This window comes from Drosophila santomea, chromosome 3R (genome assembly GCF_016746245.2).
Source record: "Drosophila santomea strain STO CAGO 1482 chromosome 3R, Prin_Dsan_1.1, whole genome shotgun sequence".
NCBI classification, from domain to species: Eukaryota; Metazoa; Arthropoda; class Insecta; order Diptera; family Drosophilidae; genus Drosophila; species Drosophila santomea.
Genome location: NC_053019.2, coordinates 13,501,213 through 13,519,618, shown reverse-complemented (window position 1 = coordinate 13,519,618; position 18,406 = coordinate 13,501,213). Strand labels below are relative to the sequence as shown.

General features: G+C 39.4%; 4 protein-coding genes across 6 annotated transcripts; 1 reads left to right on the top strand and 3 right to left on the bottom strand.

The window, feature by feature from the left end:
- Positions 1-52: 52 nt before the first annotated feature.
- On the bottom strand, positions 53-698 carry LOC120451559. Its single transcript, XM_039635362.2, has 2 exons — positions 429-698; positions 53-373 (listed from the first exon to the last, which is right to left on the bottom strand). The coding sequence occupies exons 1-2, from the start codon at positions 657-659 to the stop codon at positions 53-55; spliced, it is 552 nt and encodes a 183-aa protein (XP_039491296.1). The 5' UTR covers positions 660-698.
- An 831-nt stretch (positions 699-1,529) lies between these two features.
- LOC120451557 (mitochondrial dicarboxylate carrier) lies at positions 1,530-5,585 on the bottom strand. Of its 2 annotated transcripts, none has more exons than XM_039635357.2 (3): positions 5,305-5,585; positions 2,377-2,808; positions 1,530-2,202 (listed from the first exon to the last, which is right to left on the bottom strand). In XM_039635357.2, the coding sequence occupies exons 2-3, from the start codon at positions 2,775-2,777 to the stop codon at positions 1,761-1,763; spliced, it is 843 nt and encodes a 280-aa protein (XP_039491291.1). In that variant the 5' UTR covers positions 2,778-2,808; positions 5,305-5,585; the 3' UTR covers positions 1,530-1,760. The 2 variants fall into 2 exon arrangements, with proteins under 2 accessions (XP_039491291.1, XP_039491292.1); XM_039635358.1 differs by lacking the exon at positions 5,305-5,585 and adding an exon at positions 2,872-2,953.
- On the top strand, positions 3,617-8,721 carry LOC120451558. 2 transcript variants are annotated; one of them, XM_039635359.2, is made up of 2 exons: positions 3,617-3,774; positions 7,741-8,721. In XM_039635359.2, exon 2 carries the CDS (start codon positions 7,750-7,752, stop codon positions 8,503-8,505), a length of 756 nt encoding a protein of 251 aa, XP_039491293.1. In that variant the 5' UTR covers positions 3,617-3,774; positions 7,741-7,749; the 3' UTR covers positions 8,506-8,721. The 2 variants fall into 2 exon arrangements, with proteins under 2 accessions (XP_039491293.1, XP_039491295.1); XM_039635361.2 differs by lacking the exon at positions 3,617-3,774 and adding an exon at positions 6,127-6,273.
- Positions 8,722-15,627: 6,906 nt separating this feature from the next.
- LOC120452035 (probable G-protein coupled receptor Mth-like 12) lies at positions 15,628-16,819 on the bottom strand. Its single transcript, XM_039636086.1, has 5 exons — positions 16,515-16,819; positions 16,208-16,459; positions 16,024-16,114; positions 15,775-15,972; positions 15,628-15,719 (listed from the first exon to the last, which is right to left on the bottom strand). The coding sequence occupies exons 1-5, from the start codon at positions 16,801-16,803 to the stop codon at positions 15,689-15,691; spliced, it is 861 nt and encodes a 286-aa protein (XP_039492020.1). The 5' UTR covers positions 16,804-16,819; the 3' UTR covers positions 15,628-15,688.
- Between the last annotated feature and the right edge of the window lie 1,587 nt (positions 16,820-18,406).

The following is an 18,406-nucleotide window of genomic DNA, read 5'->3' as shown; positions in this document are numbered from 1 at the left end:
CACGTATTAAATGAAACATTTGAGCTTGCAAATTTGCAAATTTCGGGATTGATTAGTCCTCCTCCAACTCCATCTCCAGCACATACGATAATATTTTTATCTCTTCATTCTTAAGGGTATACTTTATGCGATAGAAGCCCGGACTCATCAGTTTCTTGAGCAGCTTGACGTTGAGTGGATAGTCCCGTAGTAAATAACGCTCCTTGGGCAGAGGACATTTGCTTGGATGTGGTGCATTCGAGTAGTCCTTGATCCGTTCGTAAAATAGATCCTTGTAGTAGCTCTTCATAAAGTCACAAAGCTGAATTTCGAATGTTAAAACCCTTTCGAAGTCTGCGTCCCCATCCGGGGATCTTAAAACCTTAAACACAACCTGATGGGGAAATTCTGATTATATATTCCTACAGAATATAATATAAACTTCATACCGTCCAATCATTGTCGAGGCTATGAGCCAGATTGAGCATTCCATCTATTTTTAACTCATTTTCCTCGGACTCAGAGATTCGCAGAAGGCTGTGCAGATATGTGGTATCCTGAACCACCTTTTCTAATTTCTGGATCCTGATCGTTCTTTTAGCCTGGACTCCAATATCGCTGGCAAGGAGGATAATGGCCAACACCGGCAGATAAGAGGCGGGACATAAAGAGGAGCCCATTGCGATACGTTGGCGACTGATGAATGATTATTCGCTGTCAAAGGTTTATAAGGACTTAGATAGATGATCGCTAACAGGCCAAAATAAAGCTTGTACCGGAAGCTAATTTGTTTCGGTTATTCACCGAAATGGTTTATTGATATCAAAACGCGATCCCTTTGTTTTATTGAGCAGTTGCAGTTAATTGCCAAAATCACGGCATATTGACTGTACTTTAAGGACGGTACACGTATGAAAAACCTAGTACCCTACATTTTACTTTTACTGATTTTAATAAAATTTCGAAATGTTTATTAATAATAAGACCTTCATTACAATCCTCCTACATTTATGGTTACCTATTTAATTTGCATTCAGTAGGTGATAGAAAAATTAAATTTATCATACACAAATAAATTGGGGATATAGATAGCAAAATTCGGCTTTCAAAAAACTTAAATCTTCACAAAGTAGCATCATAAACTTGTTTAGCAAATGGACTTCCAGCTGATTATGTGAGAATGATTAGAGAATTCTTAGAATTCTCTGAGTCGTTTGTGGAATCCCGGCTCACATTTCAATTAAATCGTCACCTTTTTTTTTTTTTTATTTATTGCATGGCAGTCTTAACACATAAAGCAACAACAAACAAATGCTAAGCCATTGTTAACAAAATATATATAATTGGTAACAGCACGACAATGACGTTGGAGTACGATCGAGCCAACTTTAACCTTTTATGCCCACACCAATGAGCACAGATATTAATATTAATTTGCCACCTTTTGTACAATTGCTCTTAATAAATTTTCTTCAATACAAATGGCAATCATGTTACGATGAAATCGACATTATTAAAGCTGTATTATACACGGTAAGCGAATGCACTTGTGTATTTTATCAAAAATTATATATTTTGGGATAGCGGGCATGAAACACTTAAAAACAAATATCTTGCTAGCATAAAAGCATCTTGGTTAACAACTGGAACGGGCTAAAGCTAAGTTATGTTCTACACTGTGGAGAACGAATTGCTGCTGGAATGTTTGCGTTGCTCGAGGGAATCTGCCAGCCAGCTATGGGAGAACTATTGCCTAGTTAAGGGATCGATCAACGTCGCGGCTAGCTCAAGGTGCCAAAATTGAGACGCAGTTGCTCCAGGAACACGAAGGTGATGATCGTGTGTGGGCCCAGACGCACAAATGCCGGCACATAGCCCTTGAAGAAACCGAGAGGACCCAGTTTGGCCGTGTGCTTCACGATGTCCCACAGGCCTTTGAACTCTCCGGGTTTCGCGTTCATGGAACGCGTCTTGAGCACATCCAACGGCTGGGTCAGAGTGGTGGCTATTGTTCCGGCCACCAGGGAGGCGGTGAAGTGCGTGATCAGGTTGTCTTGGAAATACGGCGTGGCCAGCAGGTAGATCTTCGTCTGGTCGTAGAATGCAATCTGGCCAATCGTCATTAGGATTCCACGTGCAGTCGCTGTGGTGGCGCCAGAGAAGAGTCGTTTGAATCCTTCCTGGCGGTACACCCTTATCAGTCCGTCGAACGCATTGTTGTAGCTGAAATACCAGAATTCGATAAGTTGGAGTAACTAGAAGCATCTAAAGTACCCAAAGTGCCGCGTGATTTATAATATATGCCTCAAATAATCGAAATAACTGTAGCTTTAGGCTAACTAGCTTTGATAAGGCCTTAGTAAAATCTAAGAACAAATTGAAAGAAATACCACTTACTTGCGTCGTTGTTGCGGCGGCAGTTTCACGTCGTTCTGCATGCGCACGTTGACCATGTCCGCCGGAGTTCCCACAATTCCTCCGATGAGACCGGATACACCTGCAAGGGCCACCTTGCCGCCGAAGGTGTCCGTATTGACGTACTCCTTTCCGGCCTCGTACGCCCCGAATCTCGCAGTGGAGTAGGTCATCTGGCGCAACATTGAGGCAGAAAGGCCGTTGTAGAAGACGAGTACTCCCTGTTCGCGGGCCAGTTTCGGGACCAACTGGACCACCGACAGGTGACCCTGTTGCGTCTGCAGCGTGACCTTGATGAGGTCGAGTGGATGGGTCACCATGGCGGCTCCCACGCTCGCCAAGCCGCCAAAGAACCACCTGGATTTCCTCTTTGGTTGCGTCATTTTGCGTGTATCCTTAGTTGTGTATCTTTAGCTAGAAGGTGGTAGAAGAGATATGTATATTATTTGGATGCCGAATTAAAAGGATCTCCTGCACCTATTGCAAATGTAATAGGGCGGCTAAGTCGTATCTCTTTCGATGGGCGGCATGAGTCGGCTGTGTTATGTCATGCCGGTGTGGCTATAAGGAACTGATGGAATTGAAGGACTAACAGATAAAACATCTGGGCGGTTGCGGAAAAGCTTTGCTGGAAAGCTTTCGGCGGCTAGATGTTGGTAACTGTTGTCTTGGGCGTAGTCGAAAATGTTAATCATGGGGTAATAGGGTAAGAAATAATTCTGGTACAAAATAATTTTGTTTCGAGACTTTTACTGTTCAGTAACCACTTTGAAAATGTAAGTAGCACCTTCTTAGAATTGAATGACTTTTCTAAAGCTCATTTTATTTTGTAACCCCAATAATGTTAGTTAATAACTCACTCGTTATAAGTGTTAGCCTAAAATGCCATGAAAAAATGGCATAGTTACATTTTAATAAACACATTTCAATAAATATAAAGCCAAGATAATTTTTTTTTAATGAAGGTGAAGACTTCACTTAAGCAGCAAATGCATGAGTAAGTAAGTTAATTTATATAAGCCAAAATGATTAAATTATATTAATTTGTTTCTTCTCGTTACTTTTGGTGCATCTTAATGAAATTATTAATATTATAATAAGAAATATTTTTTCCCTTCGTAAAAGAACATTGATATATGTGTTAATACCGTTGCACGCGGATAACATTCTGTTAACGCACAACAGCGGTATTGCTGCGCTTAACAGCACTCTTTTCAGACATTTAAACAGCTGATCGGTATGTAATTACGGTCATACTAGCACCTACAACATGTTTTTCATGTCAAATTTGTATATTTGTTTCGTAAACTAAACCGAAAAAGTGAATCCCTTGCCGCTAGTAAAGAGAAATCTAAGCCCGGAAGTCCTCCAAATCCACAGGTGAGTAATTGAACTCAGTTTTGGCGGCTCACAAGCTTGCGCAACAAGTCGCCATTGCCGGGCAGCGTCCATCTGCAATTTTGCCAATTTCATTTGTTTATAAGCGTCTCGAGCTCTGTTTACATTTGGTTTATATCTTTTGGCAACAATTGCCAGCAAATCGGTCATGATCTCATGTTTGGAGTGAGGTAATGCGGAATTCGGACCAACAAAATGAATCGATTTGAGAGCAAGTTCGACTATCTGTTTTCTATACTCTTACTCTGCAAATTGGCATATTGACATGATTAAGGGATTGGCGCTCTATTTTTTTTTGGCTGTTAATTTACTTCTAAATCAACTAGTGGTATTATTTTTGACCTCTTTAGTTTTCTAAAAATTATTTTGAAATCTTTGAACAACTTAAGCCATCTTTTACTTTCCAAATAATGAATTGTCTATTATATACATATCTTTGGATTTCGTTAAATTATAGTTAAAATAATATCCGATCGTTTTTTTTTAATCACAGATCGCAGGAGTCCAAGACTTTTGCCATTACTTTTTCAGATTAAACATAAACCCGTTCAATCTATGAATGTTCAATTCTTGAAATTGTATTTAACTAACCGATTGAATATTCCAGTTACCAATCGACAGAGATTTACATCAGATACCAATTTCATATCATAGGAATTCCCATTTTCAAACGGTATTATTGGCTTGGCTTACAATGAAAGTCAAGGGCATGAGGTATTCGGTTACAATTAGGCGTGTGTACAGTTGGTATCCATATCGGCCAATAGCTCTTTTGGTCGATTGTCTTGCTGCCATTTATAAGCCCGAGACCCGGGGGTAACAGTCTTTATAGGCTTGTTTGTTGGCCCTGCCTTATCAAGTGGACCCGGTTACCGGGGCGTGTTTATAGATAGATAACATGTTTACTATCGATCGAAATACCGGTGCACAACATTATTGCTGGCATGTGTTAGATTCTGTGTTTCTGTGAACAGCCCGCCAATATTTATTTATTCAATTCCTATTTTTGTTTGGGAACAACCACGTGCGTCGAGTGCTTCATAAATTATATGGAGAACGAAATTCATTCCCTTCTCGTTTTATTTTATTTTCACTTTTTGTTTTGTTTGTTTTTTTGGCTGAATTTTATCTGAATATAAAAATGAGTGGCAGTGGTCAAAGTCGAATTAATAACGAACATCACATGATCAGTTGATCAGTTCTGTAGTTGATTTTTGCGCTTTACCGAGCCCCCAAAAATAATTAGTTGATAATGGATTTTACTACTCATAAACAGCTGATTTTTGGACAGACTATTCCGATCGTTCTATAACCATTCGTGGCACGAAACATCGCGTGATAATTCACTAATCCGACTGAAACACTATCTCTATGGGTGTTTGCCCATTTCGAAGCCGCATGTTTGCCTTGCAAATTGAATAATAAAACTGCACTGCAAGTGCAATTGCTAAAGTGCTAATGAAGCAAAAAAAAAAGGAGGGGAATTCTGGCCACAGCTGATGGCATATTTACCTTGAACAAGAAAACGCCGCCTCCGATTTTCCGGGTGTTGTTGGTCTGCTTTCCACGAAGAAAACTATTAAATAAATAGCTTTATAATTTTTGGCACACCAAAAGAGCGCTTTTTAGAGGGAGAGCCAGATAGAGAGAGGGAGAGAGTTCGAACTCAGCACGTCATCGTTGTCCACACAAACTGGTCTGGGTTTCGGGAAATGGGATTGGTCAGGGTTTTGCTGCTGCTGCTGGAGGCAAACGAAACGCAACGCTTGAGCACCGAAAGCGGACTGATCGTCGCCGCAGTCGTCAGCGCGCCAGATCCCACACAACTGCTGGTCACAGTCCGACCGCACACTCAAAAAAAATATTGCAGCGCTAGCAACATCCGAATTGCTATAACAATTTTGTACGACCCTTTTTGAAAAAATTTTAAAGAACTTAAATGTTTTACTCCATTTTACATATATTTAATTTGCAATTTGAAAGATCTTTAAAACAAAATTGTATTACACAAACAAACTCATTGAAAGATTCCTGGGTTTATTTGACATAATTTTACATACTCCATAAAGCTTAGATAAAAAAGGTTATTATCTCATGAGTATTTTTCAAAGATCTTTTATATAGTATACGGTCAATCTGAAAATCGAACTAAGGTAACGAGCAATGAGTAAAATAATTATTTTTAATAATTTCATAGAAGTTGATATATACATATATTTTTTTAAGTGTGTCAATGCGCTCCGAATTCGAAAAGGTCTGCTCTTTAGCGCGGTCAAGGCGGGAGATTCGGAAGTGTTTTGGCACTGGGACTGTCACCGGGATACGGGGACTTGATTCTCGATGCCGGAGCGGGATCGACCGGGTTAGTCAGTGACTGGCGGTCAGCGGGGCGACACTGCGAGAGAGAGCGAGAGCGAGAGAAAGCGGTACGCGAGCGGTACACCCATTGAGTCTGGGTCGCGCGTCAACATTAAACAACTGGTGAGAGCTTTTTATTGACAACGCAATGACTCTTCAAGCTTTGTGAGTGAGTGCTACGAAGATGGTATCGCTTGGCATAAGAAATCATAACACACGGGGATTACAGTGTAATTGAAAGCCCTGGTAATATCTGGTATCCCATCAATGGCGTACTTTCCATACCGGTCATGGGGTAGTAATCATGAAAATGCCATGTGCAAACGACTCCAATTTTCCATTCACGGAACATTTATGTAATTTCAAGAAAATCCGGGCGTGTGTCTATCGACACACATTAATCATTAGACCTCAAATTAACGAAACATTTTTATTTTGTGCCTAATTAAATCGATTGCCTTTAGATTGCGTGTGTAATGCGCCTTTAAGTCAAGGTTTAATTAGAATGTTTTTGTTTGTCTGCACTTTGAGCAGTTAACGCTTCAAAGCAGAAAATCTGATGCCGGTAATCTTGGCCGTGATAAGAGTCCATAGCGAGAATGAATGGGCAAATATTTTCTCCAACTTGTATTACCATAACGCCTAATTCTTATTTAAATATTTTCTCGCACGTTTTCGTTGCATGTCCCACCATTATCACTAATTTGTATCTCCCAGCTATTTTAGCAACTCTATACTTGGTGTTAAATTTTGATTAAATACTATGAATACTCTGGTAGTGTTCTATAAGAATAGCCCCACAAAGCTTTGGCAGCTAGCTTTTCACCCCTCTAAGGGGAGTTTTATAAGCTTTTGGAGCCTACCTGGGCATTTGCCGGCGCTTCTCACAACGGTATTTTAGCTCAGGGGTATTATTGCCACTTTTTTAATTTTATTGCCATAAATGCGGGTTCGATCTCTGGATAGGAAAATAAAGTTTTCTTTTATCATATTTTTTAAATTTGTATTTAACAATACAAATTTATTAGGACATTTTAGGTCACTATTTGATCTAAAATAAAATTCTTTGTATACATTACTTTAAAAATATTTAAATATTATTTATCATATAATTTCACTGATATTTGCTCATATTTTGTACTATCTAAATACTAAAAGCTAATAAGACAGTTGATCAAAACGTGATTGAGTTTGCTAGTATTGGTAATTAGGAAAAAAAAATGTTATTCTTTTAGCTTCCTGACCATTAGGCAAGTTATATCGAAAATACCAATGGTGTACCAAATTTGGTGTATTTACTCTCTCTTTGTGTATTAAGTACAATTTCTTGAATGGTGGCCACGTGTGCCGCTGACAGCAATGATGAAGTGACAAGATGGAAATTTCCTCCTTTTTCATTTTCCCTCCCCGATTTTGGCCAATAAATTTGAAGTTGTTGGCCCCGTTCAAGTGTTTTGAACCTCATTGGCTTGGTCGCCACGTGACTTGACCCGTAGGAAAAACAAAGAAATAACTGCGCACTTAATTAATTGAACTCCACAAATGACATTTGCAAATTGATTCATGGCTGTTCTTTTTATGCTATTTTAGATCGAAACAATGGCCACCTCAGTCCTGCTAGCCTGTGGGCTCAATGAGCAGAAATTGCCAGGATTTGTTCACATCAGCGAGGAGTCCAATGTGGATGGCAGCTTTCTCATCAGCTGCATTTTGGGTCAGAGGTTACGCATCTCCAACGCTGGAACTCTACTCGTCTGCTTGCAGCATCACTACCAGCATTACTTCAATGCTGGCATGAGGCTAGGCTATAATACGAACATTTTCCAGGGCAAAACCCTGGGTGTTATCGATGTTCTGAGCGACATGGCCGGCGAGGGCTTGGCCTCCAAATGGCTAAGAAATACCGAGGGTCAGACTTTAACCGAGCAGCTGGTGGAGGATATTCGGGCCCAGGTGGAGAGCAACTACGCCAGTCGCAATTCCTACACGGTTCTGATCGACAATCTGTCCATATTGTTCAATTTGGGAGCGAGCAAGCTGCAGGTTCAGCAGTTCTGCCAGGATCTGGCTGCCCTCGCTAAGGAGCGTGAAAACCTGACGGTGATCACGAAGCTTAGCAACAGCGACATTTACCAGCTCACGGATAACAATGTGGCCAAGCTCGGACAGGTGCGCATCCAGGTGTTGCGATTAAAGAGCGGTGTCTTCCGTGAGGTTGATGGCAAGCTCCTAATCGAACGCGTTTTGGACGAAGGGAACTATGCCTGCGAGGAGACGCGCAAGGAAGTGCTCTACAAGGTCAACGATCGCAACGTCAAGATCTTTGCACCCGGCGAAATTGGGGTCAAGGTCTAAAGGATGCGTAAGCGCAAATAATTGTTTGAATTTTAATAAAGCCATTTTTTGTATATTTTGAAAATAGCCAGTCAAAGGTTTCTAGTTGCGCCGAAATTTACAGTGTTTTGGGTTTTTTTTAACATTTTGAAATTGTAATCCAAATGGCTAAACTTGTAATAGGAACTCTTTTGAACCATTATTATAGTAATATATTTGCAAATATGTGTTACTCTATGGCCTTTCTGTTATTTTTCTAACCAAGACACTTTGGGTAACTGCTTAATATCGTTATTTTGCCATAGGCAAGATGTAGGAATCAAAATGAAATTAAATTTGAAGATATTTGCAGTTTGAAAAAGGACCCAATCACGTTGTGAGTAGTAGGTAGTCATCCTTCTTTAGCGGTCAATGCGCTGTTCAATCAAATTGCCCTTGTCCGCCCTTTATCTGGTAGCATCTGTTGACGTCAGCCTAAATGGCGAAGTATTGATGAATTTATGTCTGGTCACGATCAATAAGAAGCCAGTAAAAACGACTCAAGGCTTTGGTAACCCAAGTCAGCGTCAGAAAACTTTGCCTAAACTCGTAGGCCGAAATAAACGCCAAATGACGTCGCCGACAATAAAAGCGGGCAATTGAATTTTTCCAAACCATACAGCCAAAAAAAAAAGTTGATTAACTACGCTGGGTCCTAGCCAGAAATGTGCTTCGCTTTGCAAAGAGTTTTTTGGGGTCCAGCCCGAGGAAGCTTTACTTATATCTGTGTTGTCCCTGAATTGTATTAGGTTTTACCGACTAGCATAATGGCTTTCCAGTTTGTTAATTACTTGAAATTTTCCTATCCCCGAACACTTTATGACAGACTTTGATGGAAACGTGGGGAAGGAAATTTAATATTTTATGGTTTACAAGATGACGAGTTAATGTCCTGCCCTTGATTAATGGGGATTCCATTTAAATGCCTGTAATTTTTCTGCAACTTTTTTAAACACTTTTGGTAAGTGTTTACTGCCTGTGGCGAGGCCACAAATTCGTATACGCTCATTTAGCATTCACGTCGCAAATTGTCGAAGGACCAAGCCAGGCGTAAACGGGGAATTGCATATAGCGGTGGCACTGGCACACAATCTTCCAGATATGGCCCCTAAACAAACACAGCAGATGACTTAATTAATTACGCAAATGCTTTTTGTTCACCCAAGCGCTGAATGTCGCTTATTGAAAGTTATCGCGGCGCGGAACGCCAGGATATCGGAGCCAATCGAAGGACGTGCTTTAAAATTTAGCAAATGCAAAAAAGGAAGGAATAAGCGACGCCTGTCGAAACGGAAGCTTACGAGTATCTACTTGAATACCCCTGAAAATATAATGGAATAGAGAAAGAAAATCTTTGCTGAGTAATTTTATATATATGTAATACATACAAATTCTTACACATTTTATATACATACATATTAATTTTCCAGTTATACTTTTAAAAACCTTTTGTATTTAATTTTGTTAATTAATTTATCACTAAAAACATAAATACATTTCCAAATTTGGAAACATTTTTTAGATATGTGCATAAATAATGTATTTTTAAATAAATTGCACAAATGTCACAAATATTTTTTCAGTGTCCTTATGAGTGTGGTAAGACCGGGAAAATCCAATTGCCGGTTTGTCCTTCTCAGCAGGAATAGCAACAAGCGGGGAAAAGGAACTGAAAATAATGATGGGGTAAAGGAAGTGTATTCTCTCATGAACTACGAAAGGATGTTACATTTAGAGTGCTTAGGGCACGCCCCTTTACGAACCGGTCTCTGTTAATGACAGGGCCACATACGATTTTTGTTGCATACTTTCGGGCTCGCAGGAAATGAGTGTTCGCCCAAATATGCAGTAGCCTGCACATACGTATACGTTATATTTATATACGAATTGATGACAACAGCAAAACGCAAAAAAAGAAAATGGTGCACAAGCTATAATTTATTCACATAGGATCGTCATAAACATAAATTTGGCTCGCCGGGCTGTCCTTTTAGGCCAGTCCTGAAAAATTTGGCCAGCGATTCGAGTACGATGACCAACCAAACGAACAGACACCTACGTCATTCTTATCCTTTCATGGTCCCAATTTCCATTAAAGCTGAAAAACATTCACCCTTCTCAAAGCCGAAAAAAGAGGGCAAATTTTTTAAGGCTTGATATGATGCCATATCTTCCGATTTTCATCGCCATTGTATCGCGCTGAATTATCGGCAGCCACGCTCTTGCCAACATCTTATGTTTGCTGATGCCACACAGGGCGTATGTGTAATATTTATTTAATAGCCACATACATGCACACTTTTCAACGGCCAAACTTGAAGATGCTTTTAGCTGCCGCTGCCAGCGCGAACTCTCTTTTCTGAAAGGATTATAGAAAGTTGTTTAAAGGAGTTGCCAAAGACAACACGAATGGGGAAGGGGGGATATAAATAATAAACCCAAATGCCGGTTATAGCTAGACAGTCCTTCTGTTTTTTAAATATCAAATATCTCTGTATCAAATATTATGTTTTTGAAATCTTTGTTATTTGTGTGAGTTTCCTACATCAATGTAATTGAAACTTTAAAAAATTTGACAAGCAACTTTGAAAAAGGCTGCTTCAACAAGAGCCAAAACTTCCGTTGAATTAAATTTAAGCACAGTCTCTTGGCCACATTTTTGTTTAATTTCATCTCGTTCGAAAGAACGTAGCAGAAAATGCATGCAATTTTACTAATTCAATATGAACATTTGAGTCGTGTGCCATCCAAACGGAATTGTCAACTGTTTAGTGTCCTTTGTGAGCGCTCTCCCTCCAATGCAGAAAGTTTTTCATGGGTTGCCTCGTTTTGCTTCCATTTTGCTTCCATCGTTTTGCCACGATTTCGCTTCCGGGAATGCAATTAAATATACATTTTAAGCGGAATGAACGCTAATGAATTTAATAATTTACATTCAAGCGATGCCTCCAAAGGCATTGGTGTGCAAAAATGTTGCGATTTCGAGAGGATTCAGATTGAATTATCAACCGGAATGTTACCGCAATACCTGGCCGCTTTCATTAAACCACAAATTTATAGGTGCAGTAATCGCATTTCACCGCCGTCGCCGCAGAAGTGGCTGCTAAACCGAAAAACATTCAAATTGATTACATTGCGTATACGCAAAATTTGGCACTCGGGCCTTTTCGTAGTCAAATATTGTTGTTTGACACTTTTTTGCCTTTGTCTTTTCAGAGGATTTTTGGAACCGCGCCATCTAATGTGGGCTGTGCCATGATTATGCGGTTGGCTGGTTTTGCGTGGGAACGTGTTACTTTTGTGACTTTAAGCCAGGTTAAGTGCTCGCACCTACGACACAAACACTTTGGGGCATGAATTGAAAGCTCCACCCAAACTGGGTGCAAATCACCCGGCACAAAACAGTTACCAATTTCGATATGCACAGTCAGGCAAGGACATTTCCGTGCCATAAAAGCGTCCGAGTATAACATAGAAAAATACCACATTGATGGCTCGTTACCAACAAATTGCATTGAAGTCCCATCCCAACGACGATTGCTTTATTTGCTGAATTACGTTTTATTCTGAGAATCCAAATCTGTACGGGGTATGACATTCAACTCCTTTTGCTCGTTAGCTTAACTTCCAAACATATTGAGCAATGCAAATGGCTACTATGAATTTAAGAGTACACGAAGTTTGCTATCAGGAATAGAGTACATGGAGTGGAATACCATGGAATACGAGAAGGGAGCAGCTTCTCGATTTACATATCATCTCCTATTAGCTGGGCATGCCATGGCATATGCCAGTCAATTAGTTATTTGGATATATAGAGTAGGTCAAATGTTTCGTATTGGTATAACACAATCGTTGCCAATCCATCATGAAGACCCCGGTGTTCCTCTTCTTGGTCATACTGGCTTGATAAAACTGAGGCGGAAAGGTTAAAAACTCTAGAGGAACGTGTTTAAGCTGCAGTTTTTAGTGCCCTGCTGATTGCATTTTGGAACAGTTGAGAAGATCCATCAATGGTGCCACCAAATTTAAATACTCATGAACCTTATTTTTCATCACACTTGTGTATCATTGTTCCGCTTTCTTTTGGCTCATTAAGGCCTTGACCCAATAGCCAAACGGGCCGGAAGTGGCGCACCTGTAGGCGAGGAAGGCTCAGTCATCCAGGTAGCCGGTGTCCCGCTTCTCCGGTTGTCATAAAGATCCCTTCGGCATTAACTGGTTCTTGGTCACTGCCACTTGAAATGAGGGAGTACTTTCCACACTTTTCGTAACTATATTTTAAGATAAACGTAACCTGCCAAGACAACCACTGCAATTATGAACTTACTTAATGAATTTTCAATGCCTTTTATTGGCATCTAGGTACACCACAGGATATACAACTTCAACTTATCCAGGTAACAACTATTCAGAACCCAAGACAGAATTAATTTAGGTTCTTGGAATTATGAATCTATAATATTAAAACACCTGAAATTGTACTGAATGTTTTTAAAGACCCAAGGAAGGGAATATTGATTGTAATTTGCATAACCTTTTAAACGAGATTAGCAGGCACTTACGACATTCCGAGAAGCCAAAATTCCAGCAGCACGCCGGATTCAGTGTCACGTAGTCCTCAGATGTGATCTCCGTGGGACTGACAAATGCCTGTCCTATCATAGGCTCGTGTTTGCTGACCTTCGCTGTTCGGAATCCTTAAGCAGTTCGCGGTAGAAGTCTGTCCGGGAAAGCCACTTATATAATATCCACGAAGCGCAGGACCCTCTACTTTTGATAAGCAATAGATGGGCAAAATGCTGCTGAAATTATGTTCAGCTGGATACCTTTAATTACGGCACGTTATTGTGGTGGCCACCTTCTGCTGACTGCTACTTTATGGTCGTAATTTCGCTGAAAACTTTGCCGCTGCAGTAAATTTTGAACAGAGTACACTTGCACAGAGGGCGTCGACAGCAAAGATAAAGAGGCAGTCAAAGTTAGATCTGGCACACTGGAAAAAACTTGACTACATAAAAGTAAAAAGAATACTGGCATTTGAATTTTCTGCTTTAACACAAAACCAATTTATAAGTGATAGCCATACATTAAAGAGTATTTTAAACTCTTTGAACGTTTTCTAATTTATATTTATATTTTTCCTTCCCTGCACAGATTCCAAAAATTTTTTACTGCCATTACTTTCACATTTAAATAATAATAATAATATCAAAAAAAAAACTATGTCCCGAAAAGTTAAAGCATTTTCATGCGTCCTCCTACACGATGTTCAATATAATTGCATTTAAGTGTGTCTTGAAAGGGATTTTGTTAAGGTGTAAGCCACACACAAACATAGGATACGCCAAACTGTTTCGCCCTAAGGCGACCTCACAGATACATCGAATCCCAAACACACACACACCCACACACTCAAAACAGAGACACTCACACAGGTGGCCGAAATATTTACCTTCTAAAATGGCAAGTCGCGTGTTGTAATTTTCATGTGTCGGCAAAACGGAAACGGAAAAGAAAAGCAAACAAACAGCTAACTTTCTACACACACGCGTACCACAACACAGACCAACAAAGACAAACGCGCAGATGGGCGAAAAAGGACGAAAACCACAGCAAACGATAATGGAAAGCATTAAAGCAGATTACTTGCGAAGCCAAAATGCCAAGAGACACAGCGGCAGTCTGAATTGGTGAAATTCAAGGACGAGACTCCTTTTTTGGCTTCGAATTGATGAAGATGAAGGTCATTCGGCGATGGCTGCAATCAGTGCCTCCTTTACTGCCATTTCCAGGATAGTGCTCTCCACTTTGCTGGGCCGCCATTTGCCTGGGCCAATTTTAATTATTTGCTTTCTTCTCGAAGGATTCAAGTAGACCCAACGCAGTGCTGTCAACTTAGCCATTTTGTGGGTAGATTTAGTTTTCAAAACAAAAGCAAGACGAAAAAATATATAAATATATATTAACGATTGCTCAAACAAATCAAATTGCAACATTTATAAACCGAAGACAATAATAAAGTTTGATAATAATATTTTTCTTATTTTGCCTTTGGTAAATTGTCTGCTGCGAAATGTAGGCAACCCTTTTTAAGTGGTTTTAGCCCGCACAACCACAAGCCAAAATAAACACTTACCAGAATATGCACATTCGAGTTAAAACTAAGAAGGAGAAAAATAGAAGTAGTCGCTGGGCAATTTGTTTAATGAAATCATCAAATTAAATAAAATGTGCGGCCCAAAAAGTGTAAGTGTAAGCAATTTGCCGGTGCCTTTGTTGTTGCTGCTGCTGTCTTTTTTGTGTCATGAAATATAAAACCACAGTATGACATGGCCCAAACCCCGCTGATTCCCCGACCTCCACCCAACACGTGCCCACCCACTTACAACCACCATTACACTAAAGAAAACCGAAACTATATTCTGGAGATGTTTGTGAAAAGTGTTCAAGTTCAATAAATAACCGAATTATTATATGCATATGTTGTCATTTATTAATCAATTTATATAATTGTTTTTATCCTTAACATTTTCGTTTTTTTTTTCAGCGCAGTGGAATTGTAACCAAAGTCAACAGCATAGCTGTGCGCGTGTCGGTCGAATGCCATCACGTCTCTTTGGCTGTCATTTTGGCCATGTTTTCAGCCTAAATAGCCCGTTGCCCCTCGACTAGATCCTGGGCAAAATGCCCCCTCGGGCGTTTCAATTACATTATTAATCACATCACTCGCAGGTCTTATTTTAAGCAGTTTGCCGCCCCAGCTGCCGGGCAATAAATTTGTTGGCCACCAACAAAACTTTTTCAATTAACACAAAATTATGCAAATTGAGTGGCTGGCAAAGTCGCAGTCATAGGAGTAGCTTAGATAGCGATAAGACAAATGGCTCTGGCATAGATTCGGGATGGCACTTTTTTTTGTGCGACGACACGCTGTTTCTTCAGGATCACGGCATTCTACAATAAACTAATGTTTAAATATGACAGGGATTTGTTATACATATATATTTTTGATATTTTGAATGTTTTGATAAATTAACAAATAAATCGAAGTGGGCACTTAGTTGCTTAACAAAAACTTATAAAATCATCTTTACATGTAAAGTGCACAAATAAACAAAGTAAGAAATTGAGCATAGTTTAGTTGAATTATTTTTATTTTGGGTTACGTTTTTGCATACTTTACACCTCGAGCGCTGATAAAATAGAAAAAAGGCAATTAAAAATATTACACAATGATAGACTACTTACCTTTCCATTATCATTTTAAGTGTGCTGCTTTTCAGTATAAGCAAAACAAATATGATTATTCCAAAGGAGGCATTTACGTAAACGGTTAAATTCATAAATATACTGTCCTGCATAATATAATAATTTACCGTTTGCGCAAGTTGGTCAAAGAGCCAATGCGCGCCCATAATCAGAAAAAGTCGCAGAAACCGGACGTAACTAAAAACAGGATATGTAATAGGTATAGTTTTAAATAAGTCTTGTTCTTACGTCGGAAAATCGATTTCAAGACACGTCGTAGAGCTTTGGTCCATTTGGGCGAACCTCTTGACTTCCGTCCTTACTTTCCAAATGTAAATGGCTGTTAGGACGTACATTATTACATTAAAAATGTTTAGAATTCCTATCGGGATATAACTGTGCAACCATGAAGACAATTTCCAGTCTGTAACACCTGTAACCGAGCACCCAATATATCCGAGAAAGAGCATCCGTTCTGGTTTATCAGGATTATTTTCCCACATTTGGTTCATTGAAAAAATCACTCCCGTAGGAATAGCAGCCATACACCAAACAAGGGTGTTATAAATCAGGAATCGATACCGTGGCTCGTCCCGATTCAAGGAAGTCAAAACTTTCCACAAATGGAAATTGACCACAGAAATCCATAACGACGATGATAGGGAAAAGTAATATTTGATGTATCCTGTAGTTGATAAATTTTATAATACTATGTAAGCAGATAATACTCATAAACCAACCTGCGGCAGCGCAAATGGGTAGTACTAATCTAAAGTGATCCAATGTCCAAATTAAATACTCCACGAACAAGCAAAACATGTAGCAAATTAGACACTTTCCAAGTAAATTTCGAAGCTTCTTAACGAAAAGATAAACAGTCAGAGTAATAATATAGAATACTACCGATATCATCATAACTGCTGTTACGCTCGGGGGTTCCTGGAAATACGACTTTGAAGCACCTTCGATTAATAATCCATATGGTTTCCGGAAAGTCAGAATAGATTTCGGGATAAAGACAGTATTCATTATTGGACAAGATTGTTGCAGATTTGCGGAGGAGTATGGATCCGTCCTGAAAAGGGTTTGATAAGAGTGAAGTAGGGAAGCCGAAGGAAATGCGAAATCAAACCTTTAGCATCTTGTACTCATCTCTATTTAGGCTGACAACCTCGTCGCATGGCTGAAACTGATCCCTTAAAACCATCAATTTTGTGGAATTATGCTGCGGTACCATATTCAACTCCGCCATTGGTGGAGCCTTCTTCAATATATCCTCCCTTGTTCGGTCCAACATTGTTAATTTAATTTCCTTCTTTACGCCATCATTACACTCTCCATTGCTTAAAATATTTTTGTAGGCGCAACAGATTCGAATGCAGGGCCTAACTTTGCAGATCTCTCTCAAATTGCTTTTAACCGGAACTTTGGAACCACCCATTAGCTCCTGATAGTCGAATTCGCCGGTCAGGTTAGTAGGAATTTCAAAATGTTCATAGATATAGGCATCATTGAACCGTTTAACATGTGAAATATTGATGGTTTTGCAGGGCGGAATTTCCGCACTCAAATTTTTCGCTATGTCCACGTTTGTTTCCACATGATGCCACGCCCACTGTCACGTCCACACTTTTAAAAATGTTTCGGCTTTTTTTATAAGTCTTGTAAATTTTTATCGATTTGCCAAAAAACTTTTTGACACGTCTAATCTTTTATTATTTTTCCCCAATTTCTACCGATAATCCTGAAAATGTGGAAATTTCTCGTTCGCCCTTTCACAAGCTGAGAAACGGGTATCTGATAGTCGGGGAAATCGACAATAGCATTCTCCCTTGTTTCTCTTCAATACATTAGATGTATGAACAACAGCGAGTTTTTTAAAAATCTATTCCCTGGTGGATAATGTAAACTGAATCTATGAAATGCCTTAGTTATCAACATAAACTTTATATATTTCAAAGCAGACCATATAGATTTTTGCTATCATAACATGGCTTTTATGACTATTTTAAAAAGAATTTAAAATATGCCTGTGTAGTTCTAGACATCCGAGGGGTAATAGCTCTAATGACTGCAAATGCAATTGTACATGTTGTTGCCTCTCATTAAGGCGAGAGAGCAATAAATTCCCAAATATACGCGACAAATCCAGAAACTCTATTCATCCTCATGAGTGCAAGAAAACTACACAGAGAGATACAAGAAATATAACATGTTTATCATTGGATTGGTTAGATAAGTGTTACTAAATATTATCTATCGTTAAGATTAAAGTTGATACATACTTTTAGCTTTCTACTGTTTTGGTAGGCTCCCTCTTTTTAATATTTAAATATATTATATTTTAAATACTTTTTAACCCGAAAGGGGAATATTCCTCTGTGCAGTCGCAGGTTCCCAGCATTCCAGATGCATTTGCAGCTATGAGGCATTCATCAGAGCGCGTTTCGCGTTCACATTGTCTTGCCCGAGAACGAGGATGAGGTTGTGTCTGTCATACGCAGAAACAAGGACGCCGAAGGACCTGAAGAACGGGGCGAGAAGCTGTCTCGTTACGCTTACTTAGCTGCTTAATTTATGCATTGTGCAGGGCGCAAATGATGCATTGTTTGCCATTGCAGTGCGTTTTCTG

Bases quoted from the DNA above. Each gene is read 5' to 3' on its own strand.
- LOC120451557 (XM_039635357.2), bottom strand. From the start codon at position 2,777: ATGACGCAACCAAAGAGGAAATCCAGGTGGTTCTTTGGCGGCTTGGCG. The intron at 2,203-2,376 runs GTAAGTGGTATT...CTGGTATTTCAG, and splicing joins CCGCCGCAACAACGACGCAA to CTACAACAATGCGTTCGACG.
- LOC120451558 (XM_039635359.2), top strand. From the start codon at position 7,750: ATGGCCACCTCAGTCCTGCTAGCCTGTGGGCTCAATGAGCAGAAATTG.
- LOC120451559 (XM_039635362.2), bottom strand. From the start codon at position 659: ATGGGCTCCTCTTTATGTCCCGCCTCTTATCTGCCGGTGTTGGCCATT. The intron at 374-428 runs GTATGAAGTTTA...TTTCCCCATCAG, and splicing joins GCCTCGACAATGATTGGACG to GTTGTGTTTAAGGTTTTAAG.
- LOC120452035 (XM_039636086.1), bottom strand. From the start codon at position 16,803: ATGAATACTGTCTTTATCCCGAAATCTATTCTGACTTTCCGGAAACCA. The intron at 16,115-16,207 runs GTGTTACAGACT...ACGTCCTAACAG, and splicing joins TATTGGGTGCTCGGTTACAG to CCATTTACATTTGGAAAGTA. The intron at 15,720-15,774 runs GTAAGTAGTCTA...CTATTTTATCAG, and splicing joins CTTAAAATGATAATGGAAAG to CGCTCGAGGTGTAAAGTATG.